Genomic DNA, 17,816 nt, shown 5'->3' on the forward strand with positions numbered 1-17,816 from the left:
CACGCTAACCCCGCCCCTCTGCAGAGAGAGAACGGGAGCCCCATTCAAACAAACCAAACTCCGCGACAGTCTCTGGAGAAAGAGAAAAAGAAGAAGAAGAAGAAGAAGAAGAAGAACCCACCGACACGCGCTTGACCCGAGGAATCGGACCACCGGGACCCGTCAGACAGACAGACAGACAGAAGACAGGCAGACAGACAGGCACGCAGACAGGCTAGCAGGAGGCTAACAGCGAACAGGAACCGACATGGCGAGCGCCTCGTACCACATCTCCAACCTGCTGGAGAAGATGACCTCCAGCGACAAGGACTTCAGGTAGAAAAAGAGTTAAAACCGCGTGAAAACAGACCAACTGCCCATTTAATGCCGTGAGCGCGAGCTGCTTCTTCTCCTTCTCCTCATTCTTCTCCTTCCATTAAAGGCTGTGCTCGGGCCTACAGGCTGCCATGCTAACCGCTAGCTGCCACCTGTCTGATCAGCGTCACGCCGCTAGTTAGCTGGTTAGGCTGCAAGTTAGTCAGCGGTTGGTTTGACAGTTAACGAGCTGATTAACCAGCTGGTTAACTAGCTAGGCTGACAGCTGCAGGTGAAAAGCACCAGTTAGCAGCTAGCTTGCCTGTTAACTGGCTAGCAAGCCAACTTCTTTTTAAAAAAAATTAATTGTCAGGATTATTTTATTGACTTTTTTCCTTTTCGTTTTGATTGCATTGCGTAGTATTATTATTTTAAAATTATTATTATTATCGATTTAATTATTTATTTACGTTATTTTCTGGGGGTTAACTAAGCTCACTAACTTCTGTCCCGTGAGATCATGGTGCCGGTTAGACAGTGGATGTTGGTGTTGTGGGGGGGCTAGCATGATGGTGCAGGAGGCGAGGGGGGCTAGCATGATGGTGCAGGAGGCGGGGGACTAGCATGATGGTGCAGGAGGGGGGGGCTAGCTTGATGGTGCAGGGGGGTGGGAGGGGTACCATGATGTTGCAGGAGATGGGGGGGGGGGGGGGGGGGGGGGGGGTAGCATGATGGTGCAGGGGGTGGTGTTAGCATGGCTCCTTTGGGTGATAACATGTAAACAGAGCAGCTCTGCACGTGATGCAGTGATGGAGGAAGTATTCAGCTTCAGGTGAACTTTGACCTCGTATTTCTATTAAAGGGTTAATCTGCTGATTTTTATTTTTGTTTGGTTTTTGTAAAAAATAGTGAGAATTGGTGTCAGTTACCCAAAGTTCAACATTGTTATAAATAAATTGACTTTATTAAACATCTGGAACCGAAAAATGTGTTCAACCATCAAAACAAGATGATTAAATAATTCTGTCAGTCAACTAATAATCGATAAACGGACTAATTGTTGCAGCTTGAAGTTTAATTCATAACAAAACAAATGTTTGATTAGTGAGTAGAAGTGTAAAGTAGCGTGGGAAAAAAAAGTAGTAAATAAATAAATCCACCGCTGCTGAGTTGGAGGTTAATGTTTCTAAAATAAATAGCTATAGGTTCTTTAAACGATTCTTCAATTAGCGGTAGTAGATTAATATCACTTAAAGCAAACGTTCCCTATTTCCATCTTCTTCATATTACATTACATTACATGTCATTTAGCTGACGCTTTTATCCAAAGCGACTTACAATAAGTGCATTAAACCATGAGTCCAAACTTAGAACAACAAGAATCAAGCAAGTACAATTTCTTCAATAACGTTAAACTACAGAGTACTATCCGTAAGTGCCATTTAAGTGCTACTAAAGTGCTAAACAACAAAGTGCTATCGGTAAGGGACATTTAAGTGCTACTAGAGTTGCTACTACGGCTCTACCCTCCCTATTCAAGGTATAGTCGAAAAAGATGTGTTTTTAGTTTGCGACGGAAGATGTAGAGACTTTCTGCTGTCCTGATGTCAATGGGGAGCTCGTTCCACCAATGAGGAGCCAGCACAGCAAACAGTCGTGATTTTGTTGAGTGTTTAGCTCGAAGTGAAGGAGCTACAAGCCGATTGGCAGAAGCCGAGCGAAGTGAACGGGCTGGGGTGTGAGGTTAGACCATGTCCTGGATGTAGACTGGACCCGATCTGTTCGCAGCACGGTATGCAAGTACCAATGTTGTGAAGCGGATGCGGGCGGCCACCGGTAATATTCATATTGAAGATGAGATGAAATAAAACTTTATTGATCCCCAGAGAAGAAACAGAAATAGGTAGAAATAAATAGAGAGGTTTTTATACATGTAGAATACGAATAGAAGTACAAGAGACGAAGTGACAGAAGAACTAATAAATAAATAAATAAATATATATATATATATATATATATAAATAAATATATATATATATATATATATATATATATATATATATATATATATATATATATATACGGCGTTCAGCAAAGTATTCATTAATACTAGAATGTATTGAGAATTAGTGTGTGTTGCGTTTCTTTTTCTTCATTGATAGAACATTATTATTAATAAAAATGTTCCTTTGTTGGACGAACACAACAAGTTTTAGGAACTTTTGATGCACATTTTAGACTAAATAATGAACTGAGGAAACTAATCAGCCGGTTAATTGATCAATAAAACTGTTTGTTGCAGCAATAATTCTCTTTAACAGGAGGAAAGTTGTGAAGCTTTAAGGATAATTCTGATTTATTACGATGACCTTCTGTGGTTTCTGTCGCTATTGATCAGAGCTGTCAGGGTAAGGTTATTGATTAGTCCACAACAGTCTGGACTAACAATTTTGTAATAACCGATCAATAGAAACACATTGACGCTGCTAAGTGCTTCGTCTGCTTTGAAAGTAATTTATAGCTATGAAACTAAGAAGTTTATTGATTTTAATGTTGATCAGATAGTGATCAGGTGAATTTGGTGTATTGGTTTCTTTTCATATTTTGTCCTTCATCATTAAAATAAACTTCTTACGTTTGAAGTAGTTGTACCTGAAACTACCAATGTGTTGCTCTGTTGGATCAATGTGTTGCTCTGTTGGATCAATGTGTTGCTCGGCTGGATCAATGTGTTGCTCTGTTGCACCAATGTGTTGCTCTGTTGGATCAATGTGTCTCTCTGTTGGATCAATGTGTTGCTCGGCTGGATCAATGTGTTGCTCTGTTGGATCAATGTGTTGCTCTGTTGGATCAATGTGTTGCTCAGCTGGATCAATGTGTTGCTTTGTTGGATCAATGTGTTGCTCTGTTGGATCAATGTGTTGCTCTGTTGGATCAATGTGTTGCTCTGTTGGATCAATGTGTTGCTCTGTTGGATCAATGTGTTGCTCTGTTGGATCAATGTGTTGCTCGGCTGGATCAATGTGTTGCTCTGTTGGATCAATGTGTTGCTCTGTTGGATCAATGTGTTGCTCAGCTGGATCAATGTGTTGCTTTGTTGGATCAATGTGTTGCTCTGTTGGATCAATGTGTTGCTCTGTTGGATCAATGTGTTGCTCTGTTGGATCAATGTGTTGCTCTGTTGGATCAATGTGTTGCTCGGCTGGATCAATGTGTTGCTCTGTTGGATCAATGTGTTGCTCTGTTGGATCAATGTGTTGCTCTGTTGGATCAATGTGTTGCTCGGCTGGATCAATGTGTTGCTCTGTTGGATCAATGTGTTGCTCTGTTGGATCAATGTGTTGCTCTGTTGGATCAATGTGTTGCTCTGTTGGATCAATGTGTTGCTCGGCTGGATCAATGTGTTGCTCTGTCGGATCAATGTGTTGCTCTGTTGGATCAATGTGTTGCTCTGTTTGTGATATTGAGTCACATGACGCAGAGAATCCTGTTGAAGTGTTTTCATTATTGAACTGTGGATATTGATTTGAAGAGGTTGAGCTGATATTCAGAACTAACCTTCTGTTTCTCTTGTGAAGAGCTTTGATGAAGTTAATCCAGATGCTTTTATTGTGAAAGTCTCGACCCTGAAACAGGAAGCTCTTCCGGTTTAAATCTAAACTTTTCTTTGCTGATCTCTCGCTCAGAAGATCTTTTGTTCTCCGTCTTCTAAACCTAAATAACATTTATTTTAAAATAGCGTGTGTGTCATTGTCTAATAGATAATGAAGTGATGGTTCTAATAGTTAATAGGAATGAGCTTCGATCGGATCATTCAGTCTCAACAGATGAAACTCCTCACAAGCTCGCGGCTCAACTCCTCGTCTTCGTCACTTCTGACAGCAGCGTGAAACTGTGACTTGTTAGGAAATCGCTGCAGAAGAGGAAGAAGAAGAATTCGGTTCTGATCCGAGAGCTTTAACGGAGACGCTCGCTCGGCGCTTTGAGGCGACAGAATTCACGCCAAAGTTTTAGAGCGTCAAAACGTACAAATCGCTTTAATCTGAACGTCTGCCGAGGAAAGAGCAAATATCATGGTGGTGGTTTTCTCTCTGTAATCTTTGTGTGTGTATATATGTATATATGTATATATATATATATATATATATATATATATATATATATATATATATATATATATATATATAAAATTCCTCTCTGGAAACGGAACCATCAGGACTAAAAGTAGAACTAGAACATGAATAACTCAGTTGGAACTAATGTTGGCAATAAACTGAGGCTCTACATGTTATAAATATTAAACATGTTCCTCTCCTCTCCTCAATCATGACATCATAGTTTCACAGAGGAGCTCAGAACTTAATGTTTTTAACAGAATCTGATTAAAGTAAACTGATTATTTAAAGAGATTTTAAATGAGACGCGTAGAATACATTTTTTTATGTTTGTTAAATGAAATATCATAATTTGAAGCACATGATGTGTTCAAGGGCCGTCGTAAAGATCTGATGATCATGACGTTATTTACAGCTTCTGGCTGAGATGAACGGTGATTTAAAGAAAACTCCCTTTTCAAGAGGGTTTTAAAAAAAAAAATTCTTTATTCATATAATTAATATCGTCATCTTCCTAAAAGGAATTTGAATAAAAGTCTTTGGGCATACAACTAAAGATAAAAAGCGTCTTTTTGTGGAGGCATCTCCTAAAAACAGATTATTATAAAGAAGTAGAAGAAGAACGTGCAGCTCGTTTTCTGGATAGTTTCACTTCCTCTTGGACCTTTTTAATATCGTCTCATCTTTTACATTTAAACTCACTTCTCGTCCGATTCACAGACCTGAAGTTCTAATGAAACTACACGTCCTTATTTATACAGCCAGATGTATATCTGTGTGTATTTATATACAATTGTCAGCTTGTTTCTTGAGACTGTAAATTGTTTTATAATTCATCTTTACATGACTCAAGTTTAAACTATATTTTCTTTACAGTTCTGCTGAAGAGAGCGACTTGTGTTTTATTGTAAAAAGCTGCGTTTAAGCATTAAATCTGACTGCCAGCAAGTTCATTTATTTTAATAGTTAAATGAACTGGTTAATGCATTAATTAATATATCATGAATAATACATTCCTCTGTTTCACTGCAGGTTTATGGCCACTAACGACCTGATGACGGAGCTGCAAAAAGATTCAATCAAACTGGATGACGACAGCGAGAGGAAGGTCTGTGTGCACCGGCAGAAACTAGTTATGCTAGTTTACTCCCTAACCGACCCGGGTATTGATCGATTGATGTGTTGATTGACAGGTGGTGAGGATGATTCTCAAACTGTTGGAAGACAAGAATGGAGAAGTTCAGAATCTGGCTGTCAAATGGTAAAAACACACTTATTATGAAATTATTTTTACACTTGTTTTATTATAATTTTTTTTAACATTGGGTGCGTTTGTTTTCCTCAGCTTGGGGCCCCTGGTCAGTAAAGTGAAGGAGTACCAGGTGGAGACGATCGTGGACACTTTGTGCACCAACATGCTGTCGGACAAAGAGCAGCTCCGAGACATCTCCTCCATCGGACTGAAGACCGTGATCGGAGAGTTACCGCCCGCCTCCAGTGGTACAAATACACAAATACTACTGTTACTTTGGGAGTATTACCGCCCGCCTCCAGTGGTACAAATACACAAATACTACTGTTACTTTGGGAGTATTAGCGCCCGCCTCCAGTGGTACAAATACACAAATACTACTGTTACTTTGGGAGTATTAGCGCCCGCCTCCAGTGGTACAAATACACAAATACTACTGTTACTTTGGGAGTATTACCGCCCGCCTCCAGTGGTACAAATACACAAATACTACTGTTACTTTGGGAGTATTACCGCCCGCCTCCAGTGGTACAAATACACAAATACTACTGTTACTTTGGGAGTATTAGCGCCCGCCTCCAGTGGTACAAATACACAAATACTACTGTTACTTTGGGAGTATTAGCGCCCGCCTCCAGTGGTACAAATACACAAATACTACTGTTACTTTGGGAGTATTACCGCCCGCCTCCAGTGGTACAAATACACAAATACTACTGTTACTTTGGGAGTATTACCGCCCGCCTCCAGTGGTACAAATACACAAATACTACTGTTACTTTGGGAGTATTATCGCCCGCCTCCAGTGGTACAAATACACAAATACTACTGTTACTTTGGGAGTATTATCGCCCGCCTCCAGTGGTACAAATACTACTGTTACTTTGGGAGTATTACATCCCGCCTCCAGTGGTACAAATACACAAATACTACTGTTACTTTGGGAGTATTACCGCCCGCCTCCAGTGGTACAAATACTACTGTTAATTTGGATATAACCCCCTATCTCTAGTGGTGTGTACTATGTTGTACTGATGTTGGATTTATGGGTATTCCATCGGTAAATGTAATAACACAGTTCTTCAGATATTGCTCAGTGTCTCTGTGTCTGGTACTTTTAAAGTACTAATACCACTGAGGCTGCCTCTTCTTTACTGACGGATTCTGAATACTTGTCCCCTCCGTGTCTCTCAGGCTCGGCTCTCGCCGCCAGTGTTTGTAAGAAGATAACGGGTCGTCTGACGAGCGCCATCGCCAAGCAGGAAGACGTGTCCGTCCAGCTGGAGGCGCTCGACATCATGGCGGACATGCTCTGCAGGTACACTTCCTATCTTCCCTTTTACTGTTTATATATATATATATATATATATATATATATATATATATATATATATATATAATTATATGTTCAATTCAGTTTATTCTGTATAGCCCAATATCACAAATTACAAATTGGCCTCAGAGGGCTTTACAATCCGTACACATACGACATCCCTGTCCCAGGACCTCACATCGGATGTTCTTTGTATATTGAACAAATCCAAGGAAAACTCTTTTCTCAATCTATTTTTATCTTTTCGATGGTCCTTGAACACATCACGGGCGACGAACGCTTCTGTCAGAAAAAGCAGCTGTAAAGAAGCTGACAATTGTGATAATTCATCAAAAACGTTTTATTCTACATATAAAATTCCGTCCCAAACAAAAGGTTTACTTGAACCAAATTGGGAAAAAACAACAACATTAAACTGCTTTGGGGTTGAAAGGGTTGAAAGGGTTAAACGTCTACCTGTCTGTCTCTCTGCAGACAGGGAGGTCTGCTGGTGAATTTCCACCCCTCCATCCTCAGCTGTCTGCTCCCACAGCTCACCTCCCCCAGACTGGCCGTCAGAAAGGTGCGTTGTTCCTCATATACGTCTTTATTCATCGCAGCGTTATGTTCCCGTGACAGCTGTGTTGATGTCATGTGACTGTTTTTAGAGGACCATCATGGCTCTGGGACACCTGGTTATGTCCTGTGGGAATCTGGTCTTCATCGATCTCATCGAGCACCTTCTGGCGGAGCTCGGGAGGAACGACAACATGTCGACGACCAGAACGTACATCCAGTGCACGGCCGCCATCAGCAGACAGGCCGGACACCGGATCGGTGAGGCAAACCGCACATTTACTCAAGAACGGTAGTTAAGTACACATTTGAGGTACTTGAGTATTTGTGTTTTATGGACATCTTGGAGGTAAATATTGTACTTTCTTTTTAGGGGAGTATCTGGAGAAGATCATTCCTCTGGTAGTGAAGTTTTGCAACGTTGACGATGATGAGCTCAGAGAGTACTGCATCCAGGCCTTTGAGTCCTTTGTTAGGAGGTAATACTCAGAGAATAATACAACAAAAGTACTTTTAAAGCTGTAGTTGTTGTTCTTTTTTGTAATTGAAATGCGTTGTTTATTACAGGTGTCCTAAAGAAGTTTATCCCCACGTTCCCACGGTCATCTCGATCTGCCTGCGCTACCTGACCTACGACCCCAACTACAACTTTGACGATGAAGACGAGGACGACAACGCCATGGACGCTGAGCAGAACGATGAAGACTACCAAGGTACTCGATTTATACGTCAGCAAGTTAACATTTCTCAATTAATTACATGTTGAGATGACCGTAAGTACGGTCGCTGTAGTTCAGTTCAGCTCTGAATTATTTTTTAATTTGTAGGTGAAATAACCACAAAGGCTTTAAGTGTTGCAGAAATGTTGGTCGTTCACAATAAAAAGCTGATTGATAAATGTTTACAGGGTCTAAAATATAAACCAACAATCATCTAAATGTAGTTGTCCACCCTGGGGGTCTTTGTGTGTCCAGGCAGCGATGACGAGTACAGCGATGACGACGACATGAGCTGGAAGGTTCGACGGGCGGCCGCCAAGTGTTTGGACGCCGTTGTTTCAACTCGTCACGAGATGCTGCCGGAGTTTTATCGCTCCGTGTCTCCTGCACTCGTCTGTCGCTTCAAGGTACCATCAAGTTCTGCTTCCTGATTGCTCCTTCGTCACCTCCGCACTGTGATCTGATTTGTTTACTAGTTTTGAGAGCTGCAGTTCAAAAAAACACCCCTACGTGTACTAAGTTTAGCTGGAGAATAAAATGGTGGGAGCTCTCCCAACACTATCCATGGGGTGTGTCAATCCCTGCCCTACACTACCCTTCCCTTGGATAGGGCCAATCCCCATCTGTGGTTCGGGGTCACTCTCTACCCTACCCTGGCCTTGGATCGGGGTCAATCCCTACCCTGGCCTTGGATCGGGGTCAATCCCTACCCTGCCCTTGGATCGGGGTCAATCCTTACCCTGCCCTTGGATCGGGGTCAATCCTTACCCTGCCCTTGGATCGGGGTCAATCCCTACCCTGCTCTTTGATTGGGGTCAATCCCTACCCTGCCCTTTGATTGGGGTCAATCCCTACCCTGCCCTTGGATCAGGGTCAATCCCTACCCTGCCCTTGGATCGGGGTCAATCCCTACCCTGCCCTTGGATCGGGGTCAATCCTTACCCTGCCCTTTGATTGGGGTCAATCCCTACCCTGCCCTTGGATCGGGGTCAATCCCTACCCTACCTTTGGATAGGGGTCAATCCCTACCCTTCCCTGCCTTTGGATCGGGGTCAATCCCTACCCTACCTTTGGATAGGGGTCAATCCCTACCCTTCCCTGCCTTTGGATCGGGGTCAATTCCTACCCTTCCCTGCCTTTGGATCGGGGTCAATCCCTACCCTACCTTTGGATAGGGGTCAATCCCTACCCTACCCTGCCTTTGGATCAGGCCAAATCCTACCAAACCCGTGGATTGGTCCAATTCCTCTTCTTACCTATTGAATTAATCTCTACCTGTTAACCTAATATTACCTAATATTTGTAATCCATACTTGTTGATCTGACTGGACCTACCTGTCTGTCTGTAGGAGAGGGAGGAGAACGTGAAGGCGGATGTTTTCCATGCCTACCTGTCGCTGCTTAAACAGACCAGGCCGGCTCAGAGCTGGTTGGCCGATCCGGACGCCATGGAGCAGGGAGACACGCCGTTAACGATGCTGCAGAGCCAGGTATGTAACAAATGAGGAGGCATTTATGGATATATTAATTATGCATTCATTCACTAATTGCGTCTTAAGTGTGAATATTTGCAGGGATTCTTTCTCTCAAATGACGGTAAACTGGAATATTTTAGGGTTTTGTAGTATTGGTTGAATGTCAACGTCTTCATAGACCAAACAATTACTCAAGAACATTATTGGGACATTATTTTGTAATGACAATAATCATTGGATCCCTAATTTAAGTTGAACTGAACCATGAGATATAATTTAATGATTTGCTGCAGGTGTCGTCGTTGTAGCTTTTAATTTGACCACATCCTGTTGTCACTGTGACAGGAAACACTCGGCATGCTGCTCCGTCACCCACAGACGAGCTGCTGTGGTCTGTCTGCCTCTCACAGTTCTGTTAATGTCTCGCCATCTCAGGTCCCCATGATCGTGAAAGCTCTTCACAAGCAGCTGAAGGAGAAAAGTGTCAAAACCCGTCAGTGTTGTTTTAACATGTTGACTGAACTGGTGAACGTCCTCCCGGGAGCCCTGACTGCCCACATCCCAGTACTAATACCAGGTAGTACTACAACTAATACTCTCTCGGCTCCAAGCCGCGTGGTTTGGACCTCTTTAAAAACCTCCCAGAAGTATTTAGTTTGATTTTGAACTAATAGAAATGTCCTTGATTTTGGTTTTCCATACATTTCTGATTGATAAACGGGCCGTTGCGGGAAACTATCTCTATTGAGAGCATTGATGCTGGCCAAGAGTCCACAACATATGGTGCGTGGGCTATGAAATACGCGGGGCTAAATGTAGGGGGCGGGGCTATTGGTCTATATTGGGATGTAGACCGGATGTGTCCGATTTGACAAAGGATGCTGAAAAAAGAAAATATTTAATAATAATTCCTTTTAATTTTCAAAAGGTCCTCCGCTGGTCGGTGCTTGTACCCAAATAAACTAAAGTATTGCAGTATTATTAGTATCGGTATTATTAATAGCAGTTTCTGTGTTTCAGGTATCATCTTCTCTCTGAACGATAAGTCGAGCAGCTCCAACCTAAAGATCGACGCCTTGTCCTGCCTCCACGTCATCATGGTCACGCACCCCGCCCACGCCTTCCACGCCCACGTCCCCTCCCTGGTCCCGCCCGTGGTGGCGTGCGTGGGAGACCCCTTTTACAAGATCACCTCCGAGGCTCTGCTCGTCACCCAGCAGCTCGTCAAGGTGGGAGTCGAACCTGCGGGACGTCTTTGAGCCCTCCGTGCCGCGTGACGATTCTACCGTTTCGCTCTCTTCCAGGTGATCCGACCTCTGGACAGCCAACCGGAGGCCGCCGACAGCTTCGACCCCTCCCCTTACATCAACGACCTGTTCACCTGCACGATCAAACGCCTGAAAGCCGCCGACATCGACCAGGAAGTGAAAGAACGAGCCATCTCCTGCATGGGGCAGATCATCTGTAACCTCGGTAAGCGGCGCCTCGTCGGTCGCGCCGATGTGCCCGTCGGCTTCGATGCCGCTTCCTGTTTGTTTTGCTCGCCGGTTTGCCGCCGTCTCACGTCCCTGTCTGGTTGTCTAGGTGATCGTCTGCCGGCCGAACTTCCCGGAACGCTGTTGATCTTCTTGGAGCGCCTCAAGAACGAGATCACCCGACTGACGACGGTGAAAGGTAAGCCCCGCCTCCTCATGTCAAACATTTGGCACCTCCCACATGGGATCTCAAGACGCCGCTGGTTTTTATTCATTTTACCGTTTTGCATAAACAAAACAATTTAATAACTGCAGATTATCAGATAAAGAGCTTTTTCACGTGTGAACCGTCGTCTCGATATTTCTGCATCGTCCATATTTATGAAATAAATCAATACTAAACAAAGCGTCACGTTTTATGTATGGCACAAGTATCCCAGCATGCAGCAGTTGTGGTGGAGGTTAAAAGACTCAGCTGTTGAGATTATTTTTTAATTGAGATTAAAAAAAACTAATTTAAGCTCTACATTTCAAATAAGTGGATGAATTTGTTCACCGATGTTTTTAGACGCGTTCACTGTCATCCGTGAAGAGAACTTTTGGAGATTTACTGGTGTTTCTGTAGCATTTTGAATATAAAATGTAACTCTGAGGTTTGGACCGTTTGGTGTGTCTATTGTGTGTTTATTGTGTTTATTTATTCGCCAGTGAACCATCTGTGTGTTTTGATTTCAGCTCAGAAACTCTTCCTTCTGGTATTTCCCTCCAGTTTCTCCTTTTTCCTCGGATGCATGAAGCTCCGGGACAAACAAACAAACAAACAAAAAAACAAATATTTCCAACTCACCGCCTTCGGCCAATTTGTGTCTTTTTTTAAAAAATGTATAAAATTGACTTTTCCGATTCCCTCGTGCTGCTGAAACTCGCTCCCCTTCTGTTTGAAGACGGCGCCGCCTCCGTTTGATCCTTAAATATGAAGGAACAGAAGCGGAGGTGTAACATTTGGGGTTTTGTTGTGATGACGAAACCACTGATTCATGGAATTAAAAATACTTTCCCCAGAGGTTTACTGTCATAACGAATGTTTTCATTAATTTTCTGTTTTGCAGCTCTGACGCTGATCGCCGGCTCGCCGCTGAAGATCGACCTGAGGCCGGTTCTCCCCGACGCCGTTCCCATCCTCGCCTCCTTCCTCCGCAAGAACCAGAGAGCCCTGAAGCTCTGCACGCTGGCCGCCCTGGACATCCTTCTCAGAAACTACAGGTAACGCACACACACAGACACACACACACACTCCGCCCACTGCTTCCTTTCTGTAACGCCGTCTGTGACGCTTCAGCTCGGCGGTGACCCCCGTCATGGTGGACGCCGTTCTGGCCGAGCTGCCGCCGCTCATCTCGGAGAGCGACATGCACGTGTCTCAGATGGCGCTGAGCTTCCTGTCCACGCTGGCGGTGACTCACCCGTCCTCGCTGGGCCAGCTGAGCGGAGGCAACATCCTCCAGCAGCTCATCGCGCTGGTTCGATCCCCGCTGCTGCAGGGCGGAGCGCTCGCCGCCATGCTCGACTTCTACCAGGTATGATGGGAGTTGCTTTAATATTTTATATATATATATATATATATATATATATATATATATATATATATATATATATATATATATATATATATATATAAATAAATAATGCATTTATATGTGTGTGTTTGTGTGTTTTCAGGCTCTTGTGGCCACAGAGACGTCCGGTCTGGGCTACATGGACCTGCTGAGGATGCTGACCGGGCCGGTTTACTCCCAGAGTGCCGCTCTTCCCCACAAACAGGCCTACTGCTCCATCGCCAAGTGTGTGGCGGCTCTGACCAGAGCCTGCCCCGACGAGGGGCCCGCGGTGGTCGGGCAGTTCATCCAGGTGAGCTCACCTAGAACTATTTATTTTTTTATTTTTTTTATTTTTCATTCAGGAAAAACAAAGAATCACTGAAAATGTTATTAATTTGTAACTTTTTGTAAGTTTGGTTTGACTTGATTAATCTTTTTCCTAGAATACAGAATATTGACGACTTCAATGTAGCTCCACACAAATCTTTAATATTAATAACAAATGGAATAAATCTTTGAGCAGGTTTTAAACAAGTTATTTTTGTTTATTTTCAGGACGTGAAGAACAGCCGCTCCACAGACTCCATCCGACTGCTCGCTCTGCTCTCATTGGGCGAGGTGGGACACCATGTGGACCTGAGCAGCCAACCGGAGCTCAAGACGGTCATCCTGGACGCCTTCTCGTCCTCCAGTGAAGAGGTGATGGCCTGTCTAAACAGGAAGTGCTCCTCAGACTTTCACATTAAAAGCTTGTGTGACGGCAAAATGACAAGTGTGTGCAGCAACGCTACACAGATATATCTAGTGTTTGTAAAAATCCATGTTATGTTTATTGACTTAATTGCACCACAAATAGAGGAATGTAGATATTTACCTCTCTCTCTCTCTCTGTCTGTGTGTCTCAGGTGAAGTCGGCGGCCTCCTACGCGTTGGGCAGCATCGCGGTGGGGAACCTTCCAGAGTATCTGCCCTTTGTCCTGCAGGAGATCTCCTCCTCTAAGAGACAGTACCTGCTGCTGCACTCGCTCAAAGAGATCATCAGTAAGAGCAGCTCCAACGCGTGTGTGTGTGTGTGTGTGTGTGTGTGTGTGTGTGTGTGTATTCTGGTTCTAATCTGTGTGTGTCTGTGTGGAGGTTCGGCATCGGTCTCCGGTCTGAAGCCGTATGTGGAGTCGGTTTGGACTCTGCTGCTCAAACACTGCGAGTGTCAGGAGGAAGGAACCAGGAACGTGGTGGCCGAGTGTCTCGGCAAACTGACGCTGATCGACCCCGAAACCCTGCTGCCCCGCCTCAAAGGGTACCTGCTGTCAGGTAATCAATACTCTGATCAATAACTAATAAACCCTGCTGCCCCGCCTCAAAGGGTACCTGCTGTCAGGTAATCAATACTCTGATCAATAACTAATAAACCCTGCTGCCCCGCCTCAAAGGGTACCTGCTGTCAGGTAATCAATACTCTGATCAATAACTAATAAACCCTGCTGCCCCTCTCAGAGGATACCTGCTGTCAGGTAATCAATACTCTGATCAATAACTAATAAACCCTGCTGCCCCGCCTCAAAGGGTACCTGCTGTCAGGTAATCAATACTCTGATCAATAACTAATAAACCCTGCTGCCCCGCCTCAAAGGGTACCTGCTGTCAGGTAATCAATACTCTGATCAATAACTAATAAACCCTGCTGCCCCTCTCAGAGGATACCTGCTGTCAGGTAATCAATACTCTGATCAATAACTAATAAACCCTGCTGCCCCGCCTCAAAAGATATCTGCTGTCACATAATCAATAACCAATCAAATTAATATTCTGATCAATGACTAATAAAATCAATACTTTGATCAATAACCAATAAATGCTCCTAAAAGGATAACCTCATCAGTAAGTATCAATAAGTATTGCTTCATCTTGGTATTGATCTTATTTTTATTTGTGGAAACTGACACAAAAAGTAACCATTAACCAATAGGAACATTGTGCTAAGCCCCGCCCATTCAGCTCCAGCCAGCCAATCAAACTGCCTCATTCACCTCAACCTGCATCTCATTGGTTTAAAGATTAAAATGTGTGAATTAAGTCGTAGTTTTAGATGAAACTCCTGCTGAACCTGAAGCAGTCGTCTGAGGCTCGATGTGAAATATTGATTTATTGATTACTGATCAGCGTGTGTGTGTGTGTGTGTGTAGGTTCGTCGTACGCCAGGAGCTCCGTGGTAACGGCGGTGAAGTTCACCATCTCTGATCAACCACAGCCCATCGACCCGCTGCTGAAGAACTGCATAGGTAAAGATCTGATCAACTTATTGATTATTCACCTCTCAGTAAGAAATTTGATTTATTAGTGTTTTAATCTGAATCATTAAGAAAAGGACAATTTCTGACAAAATATTAGACAAACAATAATGTCTGTGTAAGAAACACGTCCTGTAAACATTAGGAATATTATTATTATAATTATTTATTATATTATAACTTTTGTTATAAGCTTTTGTTAATGAACTACTTTAACAGAACATACATTTTTTACATAATATTAATTTGTTAACCATGTAACTTGCAGATATTTGTATTTATTCTCCATTTCCAAGGGTGAAAGGAGTACTTTAAAAACAATCGGCACCAAAAGTAAAAGTACACATCGTACAGGATGTTTCATAATACACATATCATTGTATTATAATTTTCGATGCATTAATTAGTGTTTATCTCATTTTATTTAAAGTAACTAAATAAATCAAATCTCCTCTGGAGCAGAACTCCATTCAGTTTAAGTTTGAAAGGTTTTCTTTTATTTCTCAGGTGACTTCCTGAAGACGCTGGAGGACCCGGACCTGAACGTGCGCCGCGTTGCCTTGGTAACGTTCAACTCCGCCGCCCACAACAAGCCCAGTCTGATCCGAGAGCTGCTGGACTCGGTTCTACCGCAACTGTACAACGAGACCAAAGTCCGGAAGGAGCTGATCCGAGAGGTGAGAACCCACGAAGCACCAACACCCGGAGGGGGGGATCAATGGGGTTCGGTATCGATCAGCTGATGACTGTGTGTGTGTGTGTGTGTGTGTGTGTGTGTGTGTGTGTGTGTGTGTGTGTGTGTGTGTGTGTGTGTGTGTGTGTGTGTGTGTGTGTGTGTGTGTGTGTGTGTGTGTGTGTGTGTGTGTGTGTGTGTGTGTGTGTGTGTGTGTGTGTGTGTGTGTGTGTGTGTGTGTGTGTGTGTGTGTGTGTGTGTGTGTGTGTGCGCAGGTGGAGATGGGTCCCTTCAAGCACACGGTGGATGACGGTCTGGACTTGAGGAAGGCTGCGTTCGAGTGCATGTACACTCTGCTGGACAGCTGCCTGGACCGGCTGGACATCTTCGTCTTCCTGAACCACGTAGAGGACGGACTGAAGGACCACTACGACATCAAGGTCTGACTACTACTGATACTACTACTACTGATAGTACTACTACTAATAGTACTACTAGTACTACTACTACTGATAGTACTACTAGTACTACTACTACTGATAGTACTACTATTACTACTACTAGTACTACTGATAGTACTACTACTACTGATAGTACTACTATTACTACTACTAGTACTACTGATACTACTGATAGTACTACTAGTACTACTACTACTGATAGTACTACTACTACTGATAGTACTACTAGTACTACTGATACTAGTACTACTACTAGTACTACTGATACTACTGATAGTACTACTACTACTGATAGTACTACTGATACTACTACTACTGATAGTACTACTAGTACTACTACTACTACTACTGATAGTACTACTGATACTACTACTACTGATAGTACTACTACTACTACTACTGATAGTACTACTACTGATAGTACTACTACTACTGATAGTACTACTAGTACTACTGATACTACTACTACTGATAGTACTACTAGTACTACTACTACTACTACTGATAGTACTACTGATAGTACTACTGATAGTACTACTACTGATAGTACTACTAGTACTACTGATAGTACTACTACTGATATTACTACTACTGATAGTACTACTACTGATAGTACTACTACTGATAGTACTACTGATACTATTACTACTGATACTACTACTACTGATACTACTACTACTGACACTAGTACTACTAGTGATACTACTACTGATACTATTACTACTGATACTACTACTACTGATACTACTACTACTGACACTAGTACTACTAGTGATACTACTACTGATACTACTACTACTGATACTACTACTGACACTAGTACTACTACTGATACTACTACTGAGACTGATTCTACTACTGATGGTACTACTGATACTACTACTACTGATACTACTACTACTACTGATACTACTACTACTGACACTAGTACTACTAGTGATAGTACTACTACTGATACTACTACTGAGACTGATTCTACTACTGATGGTACTACTGATACTACTACTACTGATAGTACTACTGATACTATTACTACTGATACTACTACTACTGACACTAGTACTACTAGTGATACTACTACTGATACTATTCCTACTGAGACTCATGACGACGATGATGATGACGATGACGACAATGACGATGACGATGATGACGACGATGACGATGATGATGATGACGATGATGACGACGATGACGATGATGATGTGTCTTCAGATGCTGACGTTCCTGATGTTGGCCAGACTGTCGTCTCTGTGTCCCAGTGCTGTCCTCCAGAGACTGGACAGACTGGTGGAGCCGCTGAGAGCCACCTGCACCACCAAGGTACACCTGCACTTATTTTATTTTTTAATTTAATTTAATTCAATTACTTTTTATTTTATTTTTTTATTTAATTTAATTTAATTCAATTACTTTTTATTTTATTTTTTTAATTTATTTAATTTATGTTTAATTTATTTTATTTTTTATTGATTACATTCAATTACATTTGATTTGATTTGATTTAATTTATATTTAATTTAATTTCTGTGGTGGAAGAAGTACTCTGATCTTATACTGAAGCAAAAGTATTAATAC

At 42.7% G+C, this 17,816-nt stretch overlaps 1 protein-coding gene and 1 long non-coding RNA gene across 2 annotated transcripts in view; one reads left to right on the plus strand and one right to left on the minus strand.

The window, feature by feature from the left end:
- The window catches only part of cand1 (cullin-associated and neddylation-dissociated 1), a 19,475-nt gene continuing 1,659 nt past the window's right edge, over positions 1-17,816 (plus strand). Inside the window, exons 1-25 of the mRNA XM_034526400.1 lie at positions 1-315; positions 5,442-5,517; positions 5,603-5,670; positions 5,755-5,909; positions 6,856-6,979; positions 7,469-7,556; positions 7,642-7,810; positions 7,923-8,028; positions 8,117-8,262; positions 8,524-8,675; positions 9,618-9,758; positions 10,179-10,320; positions 10,764-10,972; positions 11,048-11,216; positions 11,328-11,417; positions 12,328-12,481; positions 12,558-12,795; positions 12,938-13,126; positions 13,372-13,515; positions 13,722-13,857; positions 13,951-14,127; positions 15,000-15,095; positions 15,612-15,781; positions 16,053-16,217; positions 17,454-17,561. Of these exons, the coding sequence (XP_034382291.1) occupies positions 248-315; positions 5,442-5,517; positions 5,603-5,670; positions 5,755-5,909; positions 6,856-6,979; positions 7,469-7,556; positions 7,642-7,810; positions 7,923-8,028; positions 8,117-8,262; positions 8,524-8,675; positions 9,618-9,758; positions 10,179-10,320; positions 10,764-10,972; positions 11,048-11,216; positions 11,328-11,417; positions 12,328-12,481; positions 12,558-12,795; positions 12,938-13,126; positions 13,372-13,515; positions 13,722-13,857; positions 13,951-14,127; positions 15,000-15,095; positions 15,612-15,781; positions 16,053-16,217; positions 17,454-17,561 (3,480 nt within the window). The 5' untranslated portion in view covers positions 1-247. The remainder of the gene's footprint in view (positions 316-5,441; positions 5,518-5,602; positions 5,671-5,754; positions 5,910-6,855; positions 6,980-7,468; positions 7,557-7,641; positions 7,811-7,922; positions 8,029-8,116; positions 8,263-8,523; positions 8,676-9,617; positions 9,759-10,178; positions 10,321-10,763; positions 10,973-11,047; positions 11,217-11,327; positions 11,418-12,327; positions 12,482-12,557; positions 12,796-12,937; positions 13,127-13,371; positions 13,516-13,721; positions 13,858-13,950; positions 14,128-14,999; positions 15,096-15,611; positions 15,782-16,052; positions 16,218-17,453; positions 17,562-17,816) is intronic.
- The window catches only part of LOC117726240, a 5,659-nt gene continuing 5,296 nt past the window's right edge, over positions 17,454-17,816 (minus strand). Inside the window, exon 3 of the long non-coding RNA XR_004608983.1 lies at positions 17,454-17,548. This is a non-coding gene — a long non-coding RNA (uncharacterized LOC117726240). The remainder of the gene's footprint in view (positions 17,549-17,816) is intronic.

Source organism: Cyclopterus lumpus, chromosome 23, assembly GCF_009769545.1.
Source record: "Cyclopterus lumpus isolate fCycLum1 chromosome 23, fCycLum1.pri, whole genome shotgun sequence".
Lineage (NCBI taxonomy): Eukaryota > Metazoa > Chordata > Actinopteri > Perciformes > Cyclopteridae > Cyclopterus > Cyclopterus lumpus.